This window comes from Anolis carolinensis, chromosome 3 (assembly GCF_035594765.1).
Source record: "Anolis carolinensis isolate JA03-04 chromosome 3, rAnoCar3.1.pri, whole genome shotgun sequence".
Taxonomy (NCBI): domain Eukaryota; kingdom Metazoa; phylum Chordata; class Lepidosauria; order Squamata; family Dactyloidae; genus Anolis; species Anolis carolinensis.
In genome coordinates, this window is record NC_085843.1 from 75355289 (window position 1) to 75382338 (window position 27050).

The following is a 27050-nucleotide window of genomic DNA, read 5'->3' on the forward strand; positions in this document are numbered from 1 at the left end:
GATCTAAATGAAAATTGTAGAATTTTCTTTGTAGATATTAATAATAAATAATTTAAGAAAGGTTTCAATGTGAAATAATCTGCTATGAAAAATTCAGTTTCATTTCCATTGAAGAAACTGGAAAAGGATATATGAAGACCAGGAGACTATGTGAGGAGATAGAAGAAGATACAACCAACGGATTTAAAATTAAAATAGTTAGAATCCTCAACATATTATGTAATATGTGTTAAAGGAATAGAGATAGAGACTTGCTGTAACAATAATAATATTGTAAAAGAACTCCTCATTCCTCAACAAGCTTCACCCTATTTGTTTTCTCTTCGCGACATATCAGACATTTGTACAGATGCAACTAACAAAAATCAATTAATCTATTATTCCCAAATTTCTCCTTTTCCTTCCCTTGTTCTCCCATCCCCTACTTTACTAGTAAATATTTAATAAAAATTAATTGGAAAAAATCTCAAACAGCTTTAAAGATGTAAATGTACACAATTTATACATCTCTGTTAGATTTGTTTCTTTTTCATTATGTTTTTTTCCAGATATTTTTTTAGAATGGCTTCCTGTATTGACACAACTTTCTGCTGCAATTTCACAAAATTTCATTACAACCAAACAAATAGGATGTAGGTGGCAGACCAACTTGATAGAAAGAATAGGTTCAATTTTTTAAAAAGCATTACAACTACAGTAGACTCTCAGAATTCAAGCAACTGGAACTCTCATTCAACCATCAAAAATAATGAAAGAAATAATATTTTAAAAACGAATTTTAAAAATCAATGTTTAGCATAAATGTTACATTAAGTTAAGTTTATCTTTGTTAGTTTTTACTTAATTTCAATATTAATATCAAGTCAATTCAGAGTTTATGGTATGATACATAAATGGGATAAAGTATTACTTAGGCCTTCTTTTAATACAGTAGAGTCTCACTAATCCAAGCCTCGCTTATCCAAGCCTCTGGATAATCCAAGCCATTTTTGTAGTCAATGTTTTCAATATATCGTGATATTTTGGTGCTAAATTCGTAAATACAGTAATTACAACATAACATTACTGCGTATTGAACTACTTTTTCTGTCAAATTTGTTGTAAAACATGATGTTTTGGTGCTTAATTTGTAAAATCATAACCTAATTTGATGTTTAATAGGCTTTTCCTTAATCCCTCCTTATTATCCAAGATATTCGCTTATCCAAGCTTCTGCCGGCACTTTTAGCTTGGATAAGTGAGACTCTACTGTAGTAACTCTCAAACCATCAGAAACTATTTATCCAGTATCTACCAATTCCCATGGCTGCCAGCTAATTGAGAGTCTACTGTATATTTATGTCTAGTTGATGCAAAGAGATTTAGATGATATAGTGTTAAAACACTAATTTATGAAATAATTATTCAGTTATAGATAACCTAACACATTAGTTAAACTACTCCTACCTTGGAGATAGTGAATCAGATAAGAGTTCCAGTTTCTTAATTCACTTGCCTGAGCCTATGCATTCTACCAACTGAATCAAAATCCCCTCAGCCATTTATCCCTAACTATAAGGAGTGATAATGTTCAGCTCATACCACCCACTCATCTACTTGTTACACAGAATTAGCCAGAAGTGGCAGCTATCATGTCTCTTTACTCTGGGAGAAATACATAGTGATAATGAATAGGTTTCCTATCTCATTCTTTTATCCTCCCAGTCCTTATGTAAGAAGGGGACAAGAGCACGAACCCATAAACAAGTCTTATTGTGTCAACCTGAAGACCAATGCATTTCTTAAAAAAAAAAACACTCAAAAAAAACCTATGCAGCAGGAAAAATTAATTCTCTCTAGGCAAAGAAAGACTGTACAGATTTCTAGCTAGTGAGAGTACTGTTCTCATCTGAGGGAGGGAGGAAGGGAGAAAGAAAAGGACAACCAATCACTACATACAGTCAAATGAGGTACTGCATACTGTATAAGCAAACTTTTACTCTATATGGATGGAACATTCTGCTCAGCCTTTTTAAAGATTTTTAAAGATTTGACAAAGAAAGAATTTAATCCAGCAAATATAAAAAGGTCTAGCTAGATATGTTCTTTTCACCACTCCATGTGAAACTGAGGAAATAGAGATAAAACATGCAGAAAATCACAAATTAGCACAAGATTTCAATTATCAGAGCTCTGTTGTAGACAGGGCATTTATATGAAACCAGAAACTAGAGTCTCCCTCTTGCTGAGAGACTGTGCCACCAGAACACAGTTGATTTAAAAACAGAGCACTGCTCTGAATGCTGTCTCTTTGCCTTTCATGAGATGGTGAAAGGAGCACTCTAGCAACAAAGGTCTCACTAATTTTCTATGACATGCTATTTTCCAAGCAAGGAGGTAAGCAATTATTTGCAAATCTGAACTGGAATATGGTACCTGGCTTGTTAGTATAATCCTGCCTATGTAAATGAAATTAAACCTGACTTTATATGGTATCTGTGTAATATTTAATTATAACTGTTTGACCCTTATACTAATTTAATCTCTATCCCCTTCCAAAAACCTTTATTTTTCCAGTTGAAAGAAGATAATTATCCAAACCTTTGAACATCTTTTCCATCAAAGAAAAAAAATCCACAGTCTAAGAATTTCTGGATCTGTGGTTTAAGAATGGTGTGTAGCTTTTCTGCCTTTCCACCTTTAACCATTTGATGATAGTCAAAGTTCACCATTTTGATGTCATCAGCATGTTCAGATGCTTTTAAATGGCTCTGATGAAAACAGTAGAAGAAAGGGTAAACAGATGTTAGCACAAAACATATTCAGTGCAATAATGAACTTGGTTCTGGCAATTAAAAATGTGATACTATCAATACATTTGGTATATGTTGTATACAAAGAACAGGTGGAAGTCAAATCTATTCACACTACAAAACACTTCTCTTTTTTTGGCTGCAGATGTCCTGCTCCTACACCACCCCCACCTCCAAAATCCATTGCTTTTTGAAGCTGGCTAACCACGAATAAAGCTAACCACTGTTTCTGGTTTATAAGATGTAGGAAGCTGTTAAAAACAAAAAGTAGAAGTGAAAACTTCCAAGATGCTCTTTATAGCTCGTTCCTGATCAAGTATATTGTGCTAAATCATTCTTTAATGTAATATGTAAATGCAGTCAATATATTCTTCTATGAAATACAGTCCTATCTTCTGAAGTAATACTTATCTGGCAAGCCTCTAAATAAAAGTAAAACATTAATCCTTCTAGAAATTTCTATACTGCTCCTTTAATTTTAGTAATTGACATATAGCCATAATTATTTTGGTTCTTGTTAATTTTCAAAAGCTAGGATACCAGCAAAGGTAGCTATGTACTATGGTTTGGAACATTCTTACCTGAAAGGCTTTGCTAAGCATATGCTCTCCTTCTTTTGGCCCAAGGAGATTCACAATTATCTGCTTTCCATACATATTTTTAAGAGTACGAAAATGTCTGCAAAATATAAAATTATCTATTACTAGTAAAAGACTAATATTTATAAACTCATGAATGAAACATTATCATCATCATATTATTAAAGCACAGTATTAGGTAAATAAATAAATGAAAATTTAAAACTTAGCCAAATGAGAAAACCTGATACTTATACAAAAATTGTGAAATTTAAATGAGGTCTTTTGATTTCTATTGGCTTATTCATATGTTTAGAGTATTTGAAGTGACTAGGAGAAAATATTTTTACCTGTCAAAGGCTGGTGCATTTGCTTCAAAACCTCTTGACATTCTAACGCGATGGGATCCCACCTGAGAGAGAATTATTATTTTTTACTTATATACATTATGGGCTTGACAAAACATTTTAGATTTTATCATGTTATTCATAAAGCCCTAATTTTCCTACATTTTCCTGGGATTTTTAAAAAGTTTTTTTTCTATAAAGATCACAAATGAAAATAGAATAAGAATTGTGAAAGAGTATAGTACAGTACAGTATATTTAATAAGTTTTCTTTTTGAAGTACACATTGTAGTCAAAAGTCACTATTTTTGGTGTAACAAAACACTGTCTTCTGTGACTTCTTTTTTTAGTTTCTTTAATTCTTTTTAAGCATTTAATTTCTCAATATTATAATATTTAATTGTGGCCCTAACCTAAGTAACTAACCCAAAACACTGAATAACTTAAGAACTCGGAAACAAAGCTTAAGGTCATTTTTGGCATTTAAAAAACAAAGGAAATAATTTGGAATAACAACAATACTAGACCCAACAATACGAGTTTTAAAAAAAACATTTTCTTCAAGGGTTCAATTTAGTAGCCTTTCACGTGCTGTTCTAAAACCACTGGAACATTATTTTTGAATAAACAGGTTGAAAAATCCAATTAATATGAGAAAATACAAAAACATATAGCCTCCATACTTGCAAACCAGGTTGCTCCCAAAACATTGGAACAGATCCACGGATTTGTATAAAAGATGAAACACATTCATCTAGGAATATCACCTGTTGAAGAAATAATACATATTACATCAGTCATCTAACAGATATCCGACATACACCGACATTCTTAACAGAAAGTGGCGTATCTTATAAACTCAGCAGGTTTTTCGGGCACACAGGTGGCTCAAACTCTCAAGCAGGTTTTTAAGGTGCACAGGACATTGCATTGGGGAGTTTGTCCCACTTTCATTTCCTTTGAATTAATCTAGCTCTGAATCCTACTTCCAAGTTCGTGTATATTTAAATTTTACTTTAGACTAGGGGTAAAAATCTAAGTTGACAAGTTGAGTCTCTGCAGCCAAATTTAATAATGGGCTTAGGAAAAAGAGACATTACTTCCTAAATGTGTAATATAAATATCAGTGCACAGAACAGGCCAAATCAGCAGTAATGTTCTTAAAGAAATGGCTGCAGTGCTTACAGTACACAGTCCTTCATTCATATTGGGTGCACAGGTATATCTGTTTCCTATTTAAAAAATAACATCCTAAACTATATGATTACTTTCCATAATCACTTCACTGTAATTCAAAATATCTTCTACAAGTTTTGAGCACCATTGGTGAAACCGAAGAGGCAGTTTGCTGGAGCTAATATCAAGACAAGAATAGATGTCATATAAACGTATTGGTTAGATCTGAACAATATCAAAGATAAAATGAAAAATTAAAGTTATCCCTGATTGTTCTGATTGTATTCTGGGGCAAAATTAAGGGTATACATTAATGAATACAACATTTACTTTTTTTAGCAATATGTCACATATTGCATTAATACTAGTAGAACATTCATGAAAACAATAGTCCTATCTTTCAATTGCATGAAGACGGGCAGAAACATGCTAGAGAGCATTTATGTGTCAACTCACAATTTCAAAGTGTTGTCTTAACACATAATGAATAACTGGAAATTGGTACCCATTAAACAAATCATTTGGAAGGTATTGGGTATGAAAAGCTGGATGTTAACTTGTTTTTGAAACTTAAATAGTAACTAGTAAATAGTGTTTTTGTCATAATGACCCATAGACATATTTTTCCTCCCCATGGGCTGGACTCAAAAGGTGTATATGCAAAAAGTCACACATACGGCCAACTGCTCCCTTTCCTCTGTAGCCCCCTCTACTCATACTGGAAGAAATTGTGTTCATTTCTTCCCCTTTCTCCCTTCACAAGCCCACTTAGACATAATTTAGATCTTCAGAATAAGTCTCTGACTTGCCAAGGAAGATGACTGGAGGTACAGAGGGCAAGAGAAATATAAGTTGAATGCACACTCTTTTGGAAACACAGCCTTTGAATCCAGTTTGTAGATACATTCTCATCAGAGTAATACAAAAGAGCTATGGAATATACCTGCTCAGTTTCAACAAAATTGGCCACATGACCATCATCATTTGTTCCTCGAACATTAAATCTTGTCCCAGCACGTTCACAGCTTAGTCGTGAGATAATACAAGCCTTTGCCTGCTTATGAGCTGCATAAATTGTTCTAATCTCTACTCCTCCACACATGAGACGCAACAACCAGTCATCACAGTTCACGCCATAGTGTTTAAGATGTAAGTGCAGAGACTGGTTCCTATTAAAAAAAAATTCACATTACCTTTAACTGAAGAAATATAAAAAATTTAATACAGAACACAAAGCCTGAAAGACTAGAAATAGCAAAATGGAAAATGATTGAGTACAGAAATCAGAATACTAAAAGATTTTAAAGCCATGGAAGCTCTTAATCATAATTTATTTTCTCTATGATTGGGAAAAGCAGCAGCACTGAACTCTCTCTTTCACCATCAGAATGTTAATCAGGCTTGCAAATATGAGTAAGGGATTTCACTACAGTCATTAGGACATGAACCTACTTTTTAAAAGTATCAGATTCTTCTGAGCTGAAATCTACATCTATTTCCAAATTCTGGCATCCTCAATGTACGCAGAATTGCTACACACACATAGCACTTAGCATTTTAAGGTTGGGGGGGGGGGGGGCATTTTTATACACAGTACCCTGATATCAATTCAATAAAATTGAGAAAAACACTTTCAGGAAATAAGCAAGAGAGCGTTCTTCTGATTTTTCCCTCTGTCACTTGTACTCTGTGCTAATTTCACTTCATATTTGGACACATGTAGCATTTGGTAACAGTATTTCCTAGAACAGCTAAATGTAACTTGTAAAATGTTTTCTTCTTTTTTTATTTTGTAGATGAAATGACTCCCTCATCATTGAAGAGAAATGTGACTGGTTTAATTATTTTAGTTTTAGTTTTTAACTAAGTACATTCAATACAATTCTCCAGTATCCGCAATCTGCAAAAGAACACTTGAGAAAGAACAACTTCTACCCTATAAAGCCACATATTTCAGAACAGAAGTGTTTAGGCCACAATACAGGATTGCAAGCCTGATCTCATAAGTAAAAGGAAGCTCACACAAGTTACTGTATTTTCATCATTGATATTTTCCTTATGTTATATGAAATATACTTGGTGAAGCTTTAAGAATTGCCTTAATATATGCAAAGATGAAAAATCCAGAATGCAAAATATAGACGTATGAATTTTACTCACCAGAAGAATCTGTTATCGGTGCTTTGTTCCTGCATGCTACGGTGGGCATTTAGACTAAGATCTAAACTGACACCAGTTGAAGACCATGCAAAATAAAAGTTTCCTGAATTCAAAACTTTGCGCACTTCAGAGATGCGTTCTTCATCAGATGGGTCCATGCGTAATGATATTAAATCAGTGGAAGTAACACGAAAAACCTCAGATTCTTGAATCTTTCCCACAGACATACATCCTGTGACAAGTACTAGATAATGTAACAATGTATCTCCTGTAAAGAATAAAGAAATTGGAAACGTTATTGTAATTTAAATTGTTACAAAGTTTATTTTCTCCAAAGGACTGACTCAATTCAAAGTTTACTTCATTTTATAAGACTTCTTTGCAAGTGATTTTTATGAAGTCTCATTATGACCTCTTTTAAAAATTAATTGGAATATCTAATTTTAGGATAAACATACTTATATTTTCTGTTTTGCCATTACTGGTACTATATGGATAATATTCTGCTAAGCCAAAACACTAGCTGTACTATTGTAGTCATATGTTACTTACAATACCAAGAGAAAAACTGGCATGAACAGATTTCAACTGAAATTTGGTACAGAATGAACCTTTTTTTAAAAAAAAAAAGTACAGCTGTTATTGTTTTCAAATGAAGAACAAGGGCCATCATGTAAATGGGGGAGATGATTTACTCACCAAGATTTAATCTTAATACACCTAGAAGTCCATATGCATCCATCACCTTGGAGTACATGTTCTTAATTGCTTCTTTCTCTGCAGATGCTGTTTAAAGAAATATTAAGATTTCTGTCAAAAGAACTGTATTTGTGAATATATTCTAAAACTGATCAATGCCCTGGTTCTGAAATAGAAAAAGAATTAACCTAATTTGTTTAACCAAGTATTAATATGAAGGTAAACATAAGGTGCTTTGCTATAGAATATACATAATTCTTGTTGGAAATTAGGTTGTATACCACTTTTAATAACACAGCAAATACAAAGATTAAGCATGACCAAAGAGGTCTGAGCAGTAGATACCCATATCATATTCAACCTGCTAAAAATATAAATGTCTAAATCCCCTTCTGATGCACAAAATTTAAAGAACAGTTATATTAAAAGTTCTCGTGATTTACACATTTATATTAATACTAGCTGTGCCCGGCCACGCGTTGCTGTGGCTTAGTCTGGTGGTGTTGGTCAGTCTACATTAGGTTGTATTGATGCTGTGACCTCCACCCTTCTTTATACTCACATTAGTAGTAGTATTTGAAATCTGTTACCTTCTTCGGTTTTTGTGTTGATTGATAATTGCTTGAGATCCCTGTTGTCTTTGGTTTGTTGTTAATTGTAATGTCTGATTCTGCTGAGTGCGGTTTATATTTTTATTGTGGTACCATAGTCTTTTTTTTTCTTTTGCCTGTGTAGGTGTTTATTATTATTGTTGTTGTAGTGGTCATGAAGGTTGGATAAGTTAGATGCTACTGTATTATTTTTTGGAGGCCCAGTGTAGCACTGACTGGCCTCTCAGCCTCAGTGCCTGGCTGTTTCTTGCCTGTGATGGTGTTGATTCTTATTGTTGTTGTTGTTGTTGTCATTGTTATTATTGTAATTGTTTTTTTGGAGGCCAAGTGTGAATGTAGGGATTGGGGAGGTGGATGAGTTGTGTTGTCAAATTTTGTATTTGTTATAGTCACAATGCGTTGTTGTGATTTTTGTGGGTCCGGATTGTGGTTTTGTGGTGTGGTTGTGTTGTTACAACCGGGAGGCAAGGCTTTTGCATTGTTTTGCCAAGTTTTGTATTTCTGGGGCGTTTAGTTGTGTTGTTATAGTCACGATGCGTTGTTGTGAGTTTTGTGGGTCCGGATTGTGGTTTTGTGGTGTGGTTGTGTTGTTACAACCGGGAGGCAAGGCTTTTGCGTTGTGTTGGTAAGTTTTATATTTCTGGGGCGTTTAGTTGTGTGCCAAGTTTCGTATTTCTGGGGCGTTTAGTTGTGTTGTTATAGTCACGATGCCTTGTTGTGAGTTTTATGGGGCCTGATTGTGGTTTTGTGGCGTGGTTGTGTTGTTACAACCTGGAGGGAAGGCTTTTGCGTTGTTTTGCCAAGTTTCGTATTTCTGGGGCGTTTAGTTGTGTTGTTACAGTCACGATGCGTTGTTGTGAGTTTTGTGGGTCCTGTGTGGTTTTGTGGTGTGGTTGTGTTGTTACAACTGGGAGGCAAGGCTTTTGCATTGTGTTGGCAAGTTTTGTATTTCTGGGGTGTTTAGTTGTGTTGTTATCGCATGATGCGTTGTTGTGAGTTTTGTGGGTCTGGATTGTGGTTTTGTGGTGTGGTTGTGTTGTTGTAACCTGGAGGCAAGCCTTTTGCATTGTGTTGCCAAATTTCGTATTTCTGGGATGTTTAGTTTTGTTGTTATAGTCACTGCGCAAACAACTTTATCATTTTATATATATAGATATGTGGAATAACAAATGAGACTTTGTATCAGAAGGTGCAATATGTATCACTGAGACCCCGAACAAATTTTATGAAACAGAAGAATGGATAAAAAAACAATTTTGTACTGATGAAAATCTGCCTCACTTTGATTAGCTACTTCAAAAGTATTTAGACCAGATGCCCCAACATAGACAATCCTTTAAATCTCCAGTAATCAGGTGGCAAATTAATGGATTTAAATATGTGTACATCGTGGGGTTGCCACAGTTTTACAGGAGATAAGAAGGCATATAGGAAATATTTCATCACTGGATGTAAGGCTTCACTACATACAAGTCTCCTATTATTTAAGGTAAGGATCCCATTAAAAGAAAGGATTCTATAAGAAGTTATAGTGCCAAAAAGTATCTGGTAAAACCTTTAGTGACCAGAACTGAACCTTCAAAAAACATAATGTGAGACTATACTCCAGAGTAGAAACATGTAAAGAAGCAAATAATAGCAATGGCTTAAGATAGGAATCACATCTGGAGGGAATTAACTTCTTTACTCCACTAGCATGCAATCAGATTTTTAAAAGACACTGGGGGGGGGGGGGAGATAATCTACAAGTGGTGGCAAGCCCTAAATTAGCACCCAACTATCCTGTGAAGAACGCGTCATCACAAAAAAGAAAGATGTACAAATGGGTCTCACAATCCGTGTTATTCACACTAGATGTAAACAATGTGTCTATCTCTGAGAACTCCATAATATTGCTTGAAATCTTTTGCACTATAAGGGCAACTCTAACATGAGCAAAGCTTAGTGGATTTGCTAATGGTAAATAAATGAGAACTAGATATATAACAAAACAACTGCATTTGTTCCTTACAATATTTTCTACTATAATTTGACAAAATATGCCTCTGCTCAAGAGACCTAGGTTGGGAGAGGTTATCGATTTGGACAACATTAAAGTCAACTTTTTATCCAATCTTAAAGACTTTTATTTTAATATTCCCTCAACTGTATATTATAATAATAATAATAATAAAACTTTATTTATACCCCGCCACCATCTCCCCAATGGGGACTCGGGGCGGCTTACATGGGGCCATGCCCAAGACAATACAATAAACCATAACATAATACAATTAAATAATACATTACATAAAATAAACAGTACAACATAAGATCAAAACAGCAATATAACACGAGCGGGCCGCATGAATACTACATTTAAAAACTAGATTAAAAATTAAAACTCTGGGTGAGAAAGGGATCAGAATAAAACCTCGAGGGATGGGACATCAGATAGTGAACCAGCCTAGAGGATAAATATCGGGGGGGAGTAGCATAGAACATTTACCTGTAGTATTTTATTCTATTTCCTTGCATGACAGCTGGAAGCCATGGAAGATCCTATTATACACACTACTGTGAAAAAACTACACTTGCATCTCAATTCACAAAATATTTAGGTGCTATCTCAGCTTATAGTATAGCCATGGGTAAACATGATGGCAATAAAATGAAATACAAAATGAAATACAAAATCCACAAAGAAATCATACCGTTATTGAGCAACCAAAATAAACAAACACACATCATGCAAGCTTTCAAAGTTCTACTGCCTTCTTCATGAAACAAAAGATGCTTAAAAACATGCAGGAAAAAAACAAAGTGACAGTGTAGGCCTACATTTAAAATCAGTAAACTTAATTACACCAGTGGAAGCAAAAGAAGGAAAGCTAGGCTTGGGATTTGGTGGAACAGAATTTTTGCTTGTAATTTTTAGATGATGATTATTGTGTTAGAGGAAAGAATGGTTGAATGTTATACTGGGAAGTAAGGGTAAGGTTCTATATGAATGTCTTCAATCCAAAGGACAGGAAGTCACTGCAATGGAAAGGGTGAAAGGGGGAAAATAGTGCAATGGTGAACAATTATTGTAAGCACTGTTCTGAAGTTTATGTGTTTTATGTGTATATATATATATATATATATATATATGTGTGTGTGTGTGTGTGTGTGTGTGTAGATTTTGGGATGGGGAGGGAGGGGAAGCAATCATGTCAATGATTTATATTTGATCTTGATTTAAAATATAATTTCCACAATATGATTGCTAAAAATAAAAAATAAAAGATTTTGGGAAAAAATAATTAGATGTTGTCTCTGCTGCAGTTCACTTAGTCTAGAAGAATTATAATGTGGGTCACCCTCTCTTTGATTATGTGGGTACTGACGTCTCATCTACATGGGTGCTGTGCTGTGTACTGTGGAGCCAGTCTCAAGTAGCTGTACAACATCCCAGTCTTGGGGCCAGCTACACTGCCTGCCTCTGTCCCACTATGGTGGCAGGATGGGGTCCAAACTGTCCAGCAGGGATGAACCCAGTTTGACCCTGCTGGATGGCCACTCTTACCTGTGTCATGTTGCTGTCACTATAGCTGTAGTCACTGAGCTCCAGAGTACTCCAGGCTACACCTGGGCACCTTCATTGATGCAGGCAAGGATGCTTACAAGCCTGTCCCCTCGTCATGTGAACACTTTTGCGTACATCAGCCAAGTTACCCAAGGATGGCTTGGACTACAGTTACAGCAACAACAACATAACACAAGTATGTGTCATCCTGTTTTCCCCAGAACATGGAGAAACCAAGATGGCAGCATTTGAACAACAGGGCTGGTTCCAAATCAGAAAGAAGTCAGTTCTTCATACTACCCTGAAGTGTGGGGAAACTTCCCTGATTTTCGCCAACATGGGGCATAAACATTTTAAGAAACTATGGCCTGGGTTGGGGGCAAGATGGCTCTGTGTACTATATAAATGTCATGGAGCCAATTCTCTTCTACTTCTGGGTATAGTGCCCATGTAAATGTACCCTGAGGCAAAGAACAGCACATGTCTGTTTGCAGTACTACTGCTGCTGCTGCTAATATCAGACATCAGAGTTTACAGTTTGGAGGCATGCATAAGGGTGGGAAACAGAGATGGGGGTAATGAAGAGATGTTTTTTCTAGCTCAATATCCAACCTCAGAGGGACTACTTCTAAAGTTAAAACTAAGGCCCCTTCCACATAGCTGAATAAAATCCCACATTTTCTGCTCTGAACTGGAATATATGGCAGTGTACACTCAGATAACCCAGTTCAAAGCTGATATTGTCGGATTTTCTGTCTTGATATTCTGAGTTATGTGGCTGTATGGAAGGGCCCAAAGACTCTTTAAAATGCTAACATATCTTAGTTGGTATTTGTTACCGAGACTACAGTTCATGAAATCTAACATCCATTAAGATTCAACAAGATACTTTTTTCTGGTTTCAGATTATTACTTCAACCTTCTCCCTTGAATTTCTGGAGTTATGAGCTGATTAAATTCTTATACCCAAAGAATGATGTAACTATGCATTTCAACAGTATCATTAATTCTGAGTTCCTAGGAACAGAAACAAAAGAAATCTACTTTGCCCATCATATTCCACTTACTCAAATACAATGGTTTTACAATCCTTATAAAATTCTACGGTGTCAAGGGAAGATCATGCAGCTATCTTTAAGCAGTGTCATGACAGTAACTGACAGCAAGAGAAATAGCAGGAATCCACTTCAACAGTGGCAGTCTCATGAGCAGACGGAGGTCTGAACATGTCTGCAATAGCATAATCATGTCTACTAATAAAGATGTCATTTCAGGTTTTAAAATTCCAGACAGCTGCATAGCATATTTCATGGCAATTCTTCCTCTGGGTATTGAGAAACTCACAATGAAACCTGATGTATTGCTATTTCTTGCTGGCAGGTTGTTTGTGGTTAGCTGCCACTTGTGATTATGTAATACCATGAAAATGCAAAACTATGCTAATGCTTATCTATTCATACAACATTTGAGATTCTACATCTGCACATAGCTCTGCACACTTAGTTCCATGTCCTCCCACTGTCCAGATGCTGTCAAGGCCCTAAAAACAGGCACCTGCTGCTGTTATTGTCTGGTGATAAAGCGGGGGGGGGGGGGGGGGATCAGACCATGCAGACACTCCTAATCTCAATTTGATTGAGGAGTGTGGGAAGAAATGAGGGTGAATGCTCAAACACAGACACCCACCTTTTCCTCTTACAAGACCCCAAAGCAGCTGGGTCTTCACAGTCTGTTTCATCTTACCCCTTCCTCCCATTCCTAGTGAGTGACACCAGTAAGGACCCCTTCCCGGGACCTGTCAGCTGCTAAGCAGTGGGAAGCTTTTGCACTGAGTGCAAGAGTAAGACAATAATGCCTGTAGATCACTAAGGGTCCTTCCAGTCAGGCCTTATATCCCAAGACCTGATCCCAGGTTTTCTGTTTATCCCAGATTATCTGGCAGTACGGACTCATATAATCCAGTTCAAAGCAGAAAACCTGTGATCAGATCCTGGGATATAAGGCCTGTCTGAAAGGGCCGTAAGAGGAAACCAACAACTGTGTTCAATTGGCAATGAATCCTACCTCCCATCTTCTTCATAGTAAGCTGACTATTGGATGACTGTAAGTACACAGTGATTCCAGTTGTATCCAACCCCTACTCAACTGCATGTGTATGTGGAGCAGATTTTCACTTCACATTCCCATGCCATCCCATATTTGCATTAGAGGAATTTCTAATGTAGATTTCAGGCTTTATAGGGTCTGGGAAGAATGAATAAATTCTGTTGTGCAAGGAGAGGTCTATGAGCAGAATGCTGAATATCACTCATAATTTTTTCTAGAATGAATGAGAAATAATACATTTTAAGGAAATATTCCCACAACAATAGAAAACCATATGTTCAGACTTAAATATGTATCAGAAGCTTTGAATTAGAAAATAAAACCTATAGTCATCTGTGAAATATAATCTATATATATAAAAGTGATGGCATCAGGGCAGCGGACAAAACAACAAAACTACAGGCCCCCCAACCTCGAAATTTGTCAACACAACCCATCATCCACTGCTCTAGGTTGATACAACAAAAAGAAAAGAAAAATAAAGTCCTAATTAGAGGGAGAGGAATAATTGTTTTTATCCAATTGCTTCCAGTTAGAGGGCTAAGCTCCGCCCACTTGGTCTCCTAGCAACACACTCAGCCCAGGGGACAGGCACAAGAGTTTGGCGAGACCCCTAAGGGCCATCCAGCCCAACCCTTTCTACTATGCAGCAGGACACAATCCAAGCATTCCCAACACATGGACAACGTATAAATACTATACAATACTACACAGGGACATAGACCCCCTCTACCCTCACCATTTTCACAGTACACAAACAATCAAATGCATACTAAACATAAAGACAACCATACAACAGACATTCAAAACCACCACTACCTCAACAAGTTCTCATGAACACCACCAGACAAGCCACAGCAACGCGTGGCCAGGCATGGCTAGTCATTTATATACCTTTAAGAGAATAACATAACATATCCAAACCCTACAGTTTCTTTGTACATTTGTAAAACCCAACACATCATGCCTATTATAGTATTTATTCTGAAGGAATAAAGTAAATCAAAGAACTGTTCAGCTTTTTAAAAACTTCAACAGTTTATTCAGCAATTTCATTTTATTGAATTGAGTCCAGAGCAGACTCTGGAAGACACATCAATTAAGACATACAGTCAATGGCTACCCTTCACACTTATTCTACATTTTGCACTCTTCTGTCAAGAGTAAATTGTTAGGTTTACCTTCCAGTAGAAAGTCTAACATTTATTACAGCAAATTCTTTAAAAATGCTCATATATGTAATGTAATATTATGAGGACCAGTATTTCATATTTACATTGCAATAACTTCATTCTCAGTGCAACTCAATCCTAAGTAAGCATCCAAAGACTGCACTGTTAACACTTGAAAATGCAGGTTGAGCATCCTTTATCCAGAAATCCAATATTTGTAATACTACAAAATCCAAAAATTTAGGTGACCGAGATAGTGACATATTTACTTTTTGATGATTTACTGTACACAGATTTTGTCTAACTCACAGATCAATAAAAATATTATATAAAATAACCATCAGGCTATGTGTATGTGAAAGAATTTAGACTGAGTCCCATCTCCAAGATATGTCAATATGTAAGCATATGCAAATGAAGGTATTCCAAAATCTGTAAAAATTCGAAATACTTCTGATCTTAAGCATTTTGGATAGGGAATATGCAACCTGTACTAAATTGCTGCCGTACATGCATAAAAATGTATCCTATACTGTTCTGCAAGGAACAGTATATTGAGTTGTTTTCTAAACAAATCAATTTCACTTCAGAAGTTATTACACCCTATAGATTTTATTATTTCAGTTAGCTGCATCCATAATTTACTCTGATGGCAGGTTTTTTTTAAAATTGCAGATTATAAGAAGACAGTAAGAAATATAAAGGAAAAAGGAAAAGAAGGAGAGGGAGAGATACAAAAGGAAAAATATGACTTCCAATCTTTGGCTCAGGAGTCATACCTTTTAAGATAAGTTTTTTAAGATCATGTCAGAGGCTGCTGTGGTTTTATGTTTTTACGGATTTAATCTGATTTGTTTTTAATACTAATGATGTTTAATGATGTTTTAATATCTGTATATTTTAAATTGTATTTAATGTTTTTAATGTTAGCTGTTTTACTTTCCCTACTTATGGAGAGAAATAGCAGGATATAAATAAACATAATAATAATAATAATAATAATAATAATAATGTATCTGCATATGCATAACTATTCATTCCTTTCTCTAAAATGCAACTTTACTTCCTTCTAATAACGGAAACAAAAAATTAGAAATTATAGATTCCAAAAATTAAAAAGAAAAGTCACTAATAACTGTGCTCTAATCAAACAAGACAATTTATCATTTTTATGGCAGATATTAAAGATTTGTTAATAACCATGCTGGCTATACATTCATCTAAATTCATATTATGAAATAAATGCCAATTCTTTTAGAAGTTCAACTTCTGGCACATATTCATGATGATGCATCTATCTAACAGGGTATTGGAAAAGTCAGGTAAAGCCACTGGCCAATATACCAAATAAATGGTAATAAAGTCTATTTATTTTCCATTATAGAAATAATGCACTGTAGGAGTAATGTAGTTCGACACCACTTGTAACTGCCATGGCTCCAGCATTCTTTGTATTGCTTGGGTATAGTTTAGTAATATGGACAATCTACCAACAAACCAGATTATACCAGGTGGGATTTTGAGCAATACCAAAATGTGTTACCCAAAAAATACACTAAGAAAGAACATATTTTAGCAAAAAAATAATAATTAAAAAACACTCAAAGGAAAATTCATGTGATAGCAGAACAGAAAGGGTGACTCAGCATTTCTTCATCTGTTTCAGTATTAATGAGTTCTATCAAATTAGCCATCTGCTTTATTTGCAGAGTTCCTCTACTTACAGAGAACAGCCACAGCTCCAGACTCAAACATGAGACATTCTTCCTTGCTCCTGGTTTCAACTATCACGCTGAATGGTGGTGGGTCCAGTTTATGATAGATTCGGTAACCTTTACTGAATGCCATTTTCCTTTGTCAGAGGCAGAACTGTGAAAAAAGTTTTTAAAGGGGTTAATAAAGGTTTTCTACTATTCCAATAAATCTACTATAATGCACATTGACACTAACATACATTTAGCTAATATAGCTGAAAACTTATGTATTTATAGCCACTTAGGGAACTTAAAATGTTTTCCCACCTGAAGCTTTCCCAAAAAAACAAACAAACAAACAAAAACAAAAAAACCAAGAAAGTGCATGATGGGTTAGTTGAGGTAGAATAGAAACAGATTTAATATTGTAAATAAAATGTGATGAAATTGAAAATTATGTATCAATTATTTTTATCCAACTGGCCTGATACTCATATTCTAATTACTTTTAGATTAGATTACTGTAATGTGCTCTATGTAAGCCTCCTTTTTTATACAGTTCAAAAAAATTAGTTGGTCTACAGAGTATCTGCCAGAAAGCTGACTAGAGTGGGCATATGTAATTACGACCCAACATAAGATGCACTGTTTACCAGCTACAGTACTTCTTAGCTTAATTAAAATTGCTGGTCCTAATGTTTTAAACCCTAAACATTCTGCAACAAAAATATAAAGAATTCCCAATACTCATCATATGTTTCTGCTCAATTCTTAAGCAGGTCTGTTGAAATACTGCAGAAAAAGAAATGTTTTTTTCTACCCTAGTGTAGAGAGAATGGGACAGTTTAGTAAAGAAAGTCTATTTGCTCTCATCACTATACTGTAAACCTTTTAATAAGCAGCTAAAATATGCTTTTAAATGGGCTTCCTTCATGGGTTGTTTTGTTTTTTTAATCTGATTTCTTTTATATTGAGTTATCTTCATCACTTTATATTGAGTTATTTTATCATCTGAATCTAAACGAATACTCAATTTTGACTATAATATTTTCTGTCTTGAATATTTTTCTGATATTTATCCAACTACTACTTCAGGAGAACTGTAAGTGCCCATGCAGTAATACTTCATGAAACAATAAACCATCAAATTGTTTCGACAGAGCTAAACCAGCTGCTCTATTCAGGAAATGTTCTCAAACATGCCAGTACTCTTTGTCTTATTATTGTATGTCTAGCTATTATGGTATTTGGAAGGTGGAGAACTGGCACCTAAAGAAGAGGTACTAACTTCTGTATAACATTACAGTGTCTGAACACTGAAACACATTAACCTTGGCAAAATGTGTTGCATTTCTGCACTCCTTCTTTGCTCATGTAAAGTGCAAATTACACAATGAGGATTTCCCACAAACATTTCCTTTAAAATTAAATACAAGCAGATATAAAACCAAATAAAAATACAGTGTGGCCTAGTAGCTGCAGATGTTTCTTGTGAAATACAGAATAAGCAGACTCAAGTCTGTTTTTTAAAAGAGTGCAATGGATTTCAGCACCACTCAGAGTTTTATAATACTAGCAAGCCTTCTACAAATATAGTCAGTGCTTAGCACGAGCCAAAGATTATCAGGGCTCAGCTTTAGAATGCAAACGTGCATTTGCTTCACCCTCTTCTGGTAAAGAAAATTAGTTATCCAATTGCTGGCAGCAAATTTTCCAGAAACTCCTAAACTAGTCTATACTGGTAACCAGTCCGAATCGTACCACTGGTACGAGAACAGAATATATGATTCAGCACTATATGCAAACCCCTGCTTCAGCTACCAAATGAGGGGTAGCAGTTGTCCAGACCTGACACATTTTAGTGCTTCAAGACAGGAATTAAATGGTGCTCCTACAAACCACCAGAACCAGCTGGATTGACAGGTTGTCATTGCTGGGAAGGAGAAAGCATCTACTACCAAGTCTGAGGGCAGGCAAAGGGCCTAGTGCTGGTGCTTCTTGTGCCCTATCTGCTACTGAAAACAACTACAGTAGACTCAGTTAATCAACATCCAAGGGGACTAGTAGATACCACATAAATGTTGGTTGACAGTTTCTATTAAAAATAGGCATAACTAATCGTATACCCCATGATATAACATAAACTCTGTATTGACTTGATATCTATATTAAAACACAGTAATTAAAAGCAAATAAAGACAAATAAAGACAAACTTAATGTAACATAGCTTTACCATACAGTCAGTCCCCAAGTTACAAACACCTGACTTACAAATGACTCATAGTTAAGAACAAGGCTGAGAGAACAGGAAGTTGAAGGAAGAGAAATTCACTCCTGGAAAAGTTATTGTGGGGAAAAGGGGTCTCCACTGAAGCTTCTTCACCAATCCTTGTTTCCATAACAAGCCAGGAATCACCTGTACCTTGCTTTGCCTGAAAGGCAGAGCTAGGCCTACGCAGCAATTTCAACCCCCTCCCACTATTTCTACAAATCATAGAATCATAGAATCATAGAATAGTAGAGTTGGAAGAGACCACATGGGCCGTCTAGTCCAACCCCCTGCTAAGAAGCAGGAAATCGCATTCAAAGCACCCCCGACAGATGGCCATCCAGCCTCTGCTTAAAAGCCTCCAAGGAAGGAGCCTCCACCACGGCCCCGGGGAGAGAGTTCCACTGTCGAACAGCTCTCACAGTGAGGAAGTTCTTCCTGATGTTCAGGTGGAATCTCCTTTCCTGTAGTTTGAAGCCATTGTTCCGTGTCCTAGTCTGCAGGGCAGCAGAAAACAAGCTTGCTCCCTCCTCCCTATGACTTCCCCTCACGTATTTGTACATGGCTATCATGTCTCCTCTCAGCCTTCTCTTCTGCAGGCTAAACATGCCCAGCTCTTTAAGCCGCTCCTCATAGGGCTTGTTCTCCAGACCCTTAATCATTTTAGTCGCCCTCCTCTGGACGCTTTCCAGCTTGTCAACATCTCCCTTCAACTGTGGTGCCCAAAGTTGGACACAGTATTCCAGGTGTGGTCTGACCAAGGCAGAATAGAGGGGGAGCATAACTTCCCTGGATCTAGACGCTATTCCCCTATTGATGCAGGCCAGAATCCCGTTGGCTTTTTTAGCTGCCGCATCACATTGTTGGCTCATGTTTAACTTGTTGTCCACGAGGACTCCAAGGTCTTTTTCGCACACACTGCTGTCAAGCCAGGCGTCCCCCATTCTGTATCTTTGATTTCCATTTTTTCTGCCGAAGTGAAGTATCTTGCATTTGTCCCTGTTGAACTTCATTTTGTTAGTTTTGGCCCATCTCTGTAGTCTGTCAAGATCGTTTTGAATTCTGCTCCTGTCTTCTGGAGTGTTAGCTATCCCTCCCAGTTTTGTGTCGTCTGCAAACTTGATGATCGTGCCTTCTAACCCTTCGTCTAAGTCGTTAATAAAGATGTTGAACAGAACCGGGCCCAGGACGGAGCCCTGCGGCACTCCACTTGTCACTTCTTTCCATGATGAAGACGACGCATTGGTGAGCACCCTTTGGGTTCGTTCGCTTAGCCAATTACAGATCCACCTAACCGTAGTTTTGTCTAGCCCACATTTTAGTAGTTTGTTTGCCAGAAGGTCGTGGGGGACTTTGTCGAAGGCCTTACTGAAATCCAGGTACGCTACATCCACAGCATTCCCTGTATCGACCCAACTCGTAACTCTATCGAAAAAAGAGATCAGATTAGTCTGGCATGACTTGTTTTTGGTAAATCCGTGTTGACTATTAGCAATGACCGCATTTGTTTCTAAGTGTTCGCAGACCACTTCCTTAATGATCTTTTCCAGAATTTTGCCTGGTATTGATGTGAGGCTGACCGGACGGTAATTGTTTGGGTCGTTCTTTTTTCCCTTCTTGAAGATAGGGACCACATTCGCCCTCCTCCAATCTGCTGGGACTTCTCCCGTTCCCCAAGAACTCTCGAAGATAATTGCCAGTGGTTCTGAAATAACTTCCGCTAGTTCCTTCAGTACTCTTGGGTGTAGCTGATCTGGCCCTGGGGACTTGAATTCATTTAGAGAGGCCAAGTGTTCCTGGACAACTTGTTTCCCTATTTGGGGTTGGATTTCCCCCAATCCTTCGTCCATTCCGTGTTGCTGAGGTTGAAGATGGCTTTCTTTTTCTGAGAAGACCGAGGCAAAGAAGGCATTAAGTAGTTCTGCCTTTTCCCTGTCCCCTGTCGCCATCACCCCATCTTCTCCTTGCAATGGCCCTATCGCCTCCTTTTTCTTCCTTTTTCTACCAACGTAAGCAAAAAAGCCTTTTTTGTTGTTTTTTATGTCCCTGGCAAGCCTGAGCTCATTTTGTGCTTTAGCCTTGCGAACCTTTTCCCTACAGGTGTTGGCTATACGTTTGAATTCTTCTTTGGTGATTTCTCCCCTTTTCCACTTCTTGTGCATGTCACTTTTGAGCTTTAGCTCAGTTAGAAGTTCTTTGGACATCCATTCTGGCTTCTTTGCACTTGTCTTATTTTTCTTCTTTGTTGGCACTGTTTGCATTTGCGCCTTGAGTATTTCACTTTTGAAAAACTCCCATCCATCCTTAACTCCCTTGTTTTTTAATATCGGTGTCCATGGGATGCCGCTCAGTAATTCCTTCATTTTTTGGAAGTCAGCTCTCTTAAAGTCCAGAATGCGTGTTTGACTTGTCTTAGTTTCAGCATTCCTTTGTATTGCAAACTGCAGGAGCACATGGTCACTTGCCCCTAAGGATCCAACTACTTCAACTGTATTGATCAGGTCTTCCACATTTGTTAAGATTAGATCAAGAGTTGCTGATCCCCTTGTTGCCTCTTCTACCTTCTGGACCATAAAATTATCTGCAAGGCAAGTGAGGAATTTGTTGGACTTTGTACTCTTGGCTGAGTTTGTTTTCCAGCAGATATCGGGATAATTGAAATCGCCCATGACTACTATATCTCTTCTTTGTGCCTGTTTGGTCAGCTGTTGACAGAAGGCTTCATCAAGTCCTTCATCCTGACTCGGAGGTCTGTAGTAGACACCCACGACAAGATCTTTTTGAGTCCCGGTTCCCTTGATTCTTATCCAGATGCTTTCAAGCTGGTTTCCCGGATTACAGTCTTGCATTTCTTCTGCAACGTAACTGTTTTTGACATATAAAGCTACTCCCCCTCCTCTCCCCTTTGTTCTATTTCTGTGAAAGAGGTTATAGCCCTCAATGGTTAAATTCCAGTGATGGGAGTCATCCCACCAGGTTTCAGTGATGCCTATGACATCGTATGTGTGGTGCTGCGCTAGGAGTTGGAGTTCGTCTTGCTTATTTCCCATGCTCTGAGCATTAGTGTAAAGACATGTAAGCCCCTGTGACCTCCCCTCGAACTGTTTATTTGGGATTATTGTGCTCTCTGTACTTGGTCCTTGCTGTGTTTGTGCAGCCCTCCGTTTAGCCTTTCGACGGTTCCCTGTGGTCGTGGGTAATATAGTGTTCGCCAGGCTGTTGTTCCCCTCCCCCAGTGGATCTAGTTTAAAGTGCGCCTGATGAGGTTTGTGAGTCTGTGTGCAAAAAGATGTTTTCCTACTTGTGTGAGATGCACCCCATCGCTTGCTAGTAGTCCATCCTCTTGGAAGAGTAGACCATGGTCAAGGAAGCCAAAATGCTCCTCTTGACACCATTTTCTGAGCCAGTTATTGACCTGTACTATTTTTCCGGCCCTTGTAGAGCCGTGTCCTACAACAGGGAGGAGGGATGAAAAGATCACATGTACATTATACAGTTTTAGCTTTGTTCCCAGAGCTCCAAAATCATTTGTGATCTTTTGAAAAGTATGCCTAGCGGTGTCATTGGTACCTACATGAATCAACATAAGGTGGGGAGGGTGATGGGGCTTTAGGAGCCTGCTGAGCCTCTGAGTGATATGGTGTATTTTTGCCCCCGGGAGGCAGCATGTTTCTCGAGCCATCCCATCCGGTCTGGAAATGATGGCTTCCGTTCCTCTAAGGAGGGAGTCACCTACTACCAAGACCTGTTTCCTTTGAGGATTGACAGGGTCCCTTTTGTGCAAGACAGTGTGTATGTCCCCTGAAGAGTGTTCCTGTTGAAGTGAATCATGTAGGTGTAAAGTGTTGTCCTCCTCCTCAACATCCCCAGTGCATTCATCAATGACAATCCATTGAGATACATCCGAGAGCCCATTACTCTCCCAAGGATGTTCCTGTTGCTCCTGGTCTATGATTGGGGATGGAGCATTTGCATGATTACGTAAGTGTGACTGTGGTGATGCACTGTCCCCGTCAGGGCTATCCCCTGCGCATTGATCCAGGGTGGTCCACTGAGTGGTATCTAAGAAACTGTGGTCCTCCACAAGATGTGTTTCCTGATTGTATGTAGACGCCTCCAAGGCTATAACACCCACCAATAATTTATGATTACAAGTGGTAAAAATATATAACTGCAATGTGTTTATACACGCACAATAACTGGATATAAACATCTGCTTCTTAAAAAAAACTCTGAGATACAGAAGAATGTGATGTAATTTATACATGCACAATAACCAGATATAAACATCTGCTTCTTTAAAAACTCCAATGAGATACAGAAGAATGTGATATAAAAGAACATCAAGCGACATGTTTTGCTTTGAATTGTGTTGCAATTCCATGGCAGAGATACAGCCTCACCATAAGGAAATAGATTTCTGATGCCCCTTCCACACAGGTGAATACAATCCCACATTAACTGCTTTGAACTGGAACATATAACAGTACGGACTCAGGGCCCTTCCACATAGCCAAATAAACCAGAATAACAAGGTAAAAACCCCCACAATATCTGCTTTGAACTGGGTTATCTGAGTACACACTGCCATATATTCCAGTTCAAACAGATATTGTGGGATTTCCTTCTTTGATATTCTAGGTTATATGGCCAGGTGGAAGGGCCCTTAGATAAACCAGTTCAAAGCAGATATTGTGGGATTTTCTACCCTGATATTTGGGATTATATGGCTGTGTGGAAGGGCCTTTAGATGAACGGGTTCAAAGCAGATATTGTGGGATTTCCTGCCTTGATATTCTGGGTTATATAGCTGTGTGAAAGGGTCCTTAGATAACCCAGTTCAAAGCAGATATTGTGGGATTTCCTGCCTTGATATTCTGGGTTATATGGCTGTGTGGAAGGGCCCTTAGATAACCCAGTTCAAAGAAGATATTGTAAGATTTTCTATCTTGATATTCTGGGTTATATGGCTGTGTGGAAGGGCTCTTACAATAACCCAGTTCAAGTAGATATTGTGGGATTTTCTGCCTTGATATTTGGGGTTATATGGTTGGGTGGAAGGGCTCTTACGATAACCCAGTTTAAGTAGATACTGTGGGATTTTCTGCCTTGATATTTGGGGTTATATGGTTGGGTGGAAGGGCCCTTAGATAACCCAGTTCAAAGCATATATTTTGTAATTTCCTACCTTGATTTTCGGGGTCAAATGGCTGGACAGAAGGGCCCTTAATGAACCTCAAGGCAAAAAAATCTCATTACTAATGACAGCAGTGATGGAAGCACAGCCGGGAACTGCCTCAGAATTTGCGAGCAAAGAAAACAGCACCTTGGGAGCCATACACAGAAATACCAAATGCTCTAAGGGCGGCCAGAACTGGCAGGCTTCTTTTGCCCATTAGGCAAAAGGGGTACTTTATTGCGTTCCCAAAGCGATGTTTCATCTGCGGTGCCCAAAGGGGTCTTTGGGCCCTTTCACACAGATCTTTACCCCAGAATACCAAGGCGGAAAATCCCACAATATCTGCTTTGAACTGGGTTATCTGAGTCCAGACTAAATCATGTGGGACTTTCTGCCTTGATATTCTGGGATATAGGGCTGGACGGAAGGGGAGGAAGCAGGAGATGGGGACCCTTCCTTGTCCCTTCTCCTTGGGCAGGTGGGGGCAAAAGACGGCCGCCAAGGCTCCTCATCTCCGTTTCCTCAGGGAGTGAGGCCGGTGGCAGATGCCCGGCTTCTCAAGCAGGCGGGAAGCTTTGGCTAGCGTCTTTGCCAAGGCGCTGGGCATAATCCCATACCGAAGGGATTATACCGAAGGCCCCCCTCCATCTCTCCCTCCCTGCTTCCTTCCTTGCCGTGACAGGCCGGCGCTCACGACTCCTCCATCTTGAGATCCTTTTCTAACGGCTTCCTCGGCTTAAAGGGGCTCGAGATCCTCCCAACACTGAGGCAAAACAGGCACTCGGAAGAGATGCGGTTCGCTGCCCTTACCGGCCACCTCCGCGGGGTTCTTCGTGCAGCCGCTGCCTGAGGCGCTGGCCTCACTTCCTCTCCGGCGGGGCCGCCGCTTCCGCACTGCCCCGCCCCCTCCCCTCCAGACCGGAAGTTGTGGGAGGAAAGAGGGAAGGAGGGGCGCTCTGTCTCCAGGGAAATTGTTGTATCTTGAAGCAGGCCTGGGCAAATTTGGCCCCTCTTTCCAGGTGTTTTGGACTTCAACTCCCAGCATTCCTCACAGCCTCAGGCCCCTTCCTTTTCCCCCTCAGCCGCTTAAGCGGCTGAGGGGGAAAAGGAAAGGACCTGAGGCTGTGAGGAATGCTGGGAGTTGAAGTCCAAAACACCTGGAGGGAGGGCTCAAGTTTGCCCAGGCCTGCCTTAGAGTCACTCTAATTGTGTATGGTTGGGGTTTGCCTAGCAATCCCTGCTGTCTGCCAGGAGGCAAGATGGGTTGTTTTTGAAGTATGACTCACTGGAAAACGCAACCCTCCGGAGGCGCATCCGTTTCCTTTAAGAAGAGTTGCTGACTCAGCAAATTCGTTTTTTGTTTTTTTTAAACCCAGCATCGTTTTTGTCCACATCTCTTTTAAGAAAAAATCCTTCCTATGCGTGTGAAATATTTGGCTGCCAGTCCTGGATTTTTTCGTCGTCTCCACATCTTGCTTTTATAACACTAAAGGATCTTCCACACAGCCATATAACCCAAAATGCCAAGGCAGATAACCCACAATACTTTGAACTGGTTTATCTCAGGGCCCTTCCACGCAGCCCTATATCCCAGAATATCAAGGCAGGAAATCCCAGAATATCAAGGCAGGTTATCTGAGTCCACACTGCCATATATTCCAGTTCAAAGCAGAAAATGTGGGGTTTCCTGCCTTGATATTCTGGGATATAGGGATGTGCGGAAGGGCCCCGAGTCCGCATCTATATATATAAAAGAGTGATGGCATCACAGCGATTCACAAAACAACAAAAGTACAGGCCCCCCAACCTCAAAATTTGACAACACAACCCATCATCCATGCCTCAAGGTTGATACAACAAAAAGAAAAGAAAAATAAAGTCCTAATTAGAGGGAGAGCAATAATTTTTTTTATCCAATTGCTGCCAGTTTAGAGGGCTAATCTCTGCCCACGTGGTTGCCTAGCAACCAAGGGACAGCCAGGTTTCAGTTAGGGGACAGGCAGATTTAGGCCTCACTTAGACTTCTTCCAGAGATTATCTAATTTGCACTGGATTATATGGCAGTGTAGACTCAAGGCCCTTCAACACAGCTCTATAACCCATTTATAATCTTATATTATCTGCTTTGAACTGGATTATCTTGACTCCACACTACCATATAATCCACTTCAGTGTGCATTTTATACAACTGTGAAGAAGGGGCCTCATATAATCCAATTCTGAGCAGATAATATAAGATTAGAAATATACAGTAGAGTCTCACTTATCCAACGTAAACAGGCCGGCAGGATAAGTGAATATGTTGGATAATAAGAAGGGATTCAGGAAAAGCCAATTAAACATCAAATTAGGTAATCGTTATACAAATTAAGCACCAAAACATCATATTATACAACAAATTTGACAGAAAAAGTAGTTCCATGCGCAGTAATGCTATGTAGTATTTACAGTAGAGTCTCACTTATCCAACACTCGCTTATCCAACGTTCTGGATTATCCAATGCATTTTTGTAGTCAATGCTTTCAATATATTGTGATATTTTGGTGCTAAATTCATAAATACAGTAATTACTATATAGCATTACTGTGTACTGAACTACTTTTTCTGACAAATTTGTTGTCTAACATGATGTTTTGGTGCTTAATTTGTAAAATCATAACTTAATTTGATGTTTAATAGGGTTATCCTTAATTCCTCATTATCCAACATATTCGCTTAT

General features: G+C 38.3%; 1 protein-coding gene across 11 annotated transcripts in view; it reads right to left on the reverse strand.

Moving 5' to 3' along the window:
- The window catches only part of synj1 (synaptojanin 1), a 61353-nt gene extending 36042 nt beyond the window's left edge, over window positions 1-25311 (reverse strand). For 8 of the 11 annotated variants that reach the window (XM_008107593.3, XM_008107589.3, XM_008107590.3 and 5 more), the window contains exons 1-9: window positions 25141-25298; window positions 16912-17056; window positions 7752-7838; window positions 7053-7320; window positions 5836-6061; window positions 4400-4483; window positions 3721-3782; window positions 3374-3470; window positions 2581-2750 (exon numbers count right to left, since the gene is read on the reverse strand). In XM_008107593.3, coding sequence (XP_008105800.1) covers window positions 2581-2750; window positions 3374-3470; window positions 3721-3782; window positions 4400-4483; window positions 5836-6061; window positions 7053-7320; window positions 7752-7838; window positions 16912-17035 — 1118 coding nt within the window. In that variant the 5' untranslated portion in view covers window positions 17036-17056; window positions 25141-25298. Of the gene's footprint in view, window positions 1-2580; window positions 2751-3373; window positions 3471-3720; window positions 3783-4399; window positions 4484-5835; window positions 6062-7052; window positions 7321-7751; window positions 7839-16911; window positions 17057-25140 lie in introns of all 11 variants that reach the window. The other 3 variants (XM_008107598.3, XM_008107596.3, XM_008107597.3) reach the window with 2 other exon arrangements.
- Between the last annotated feature and the right edge of the window lie 1739 nt (window positions 25312-27050).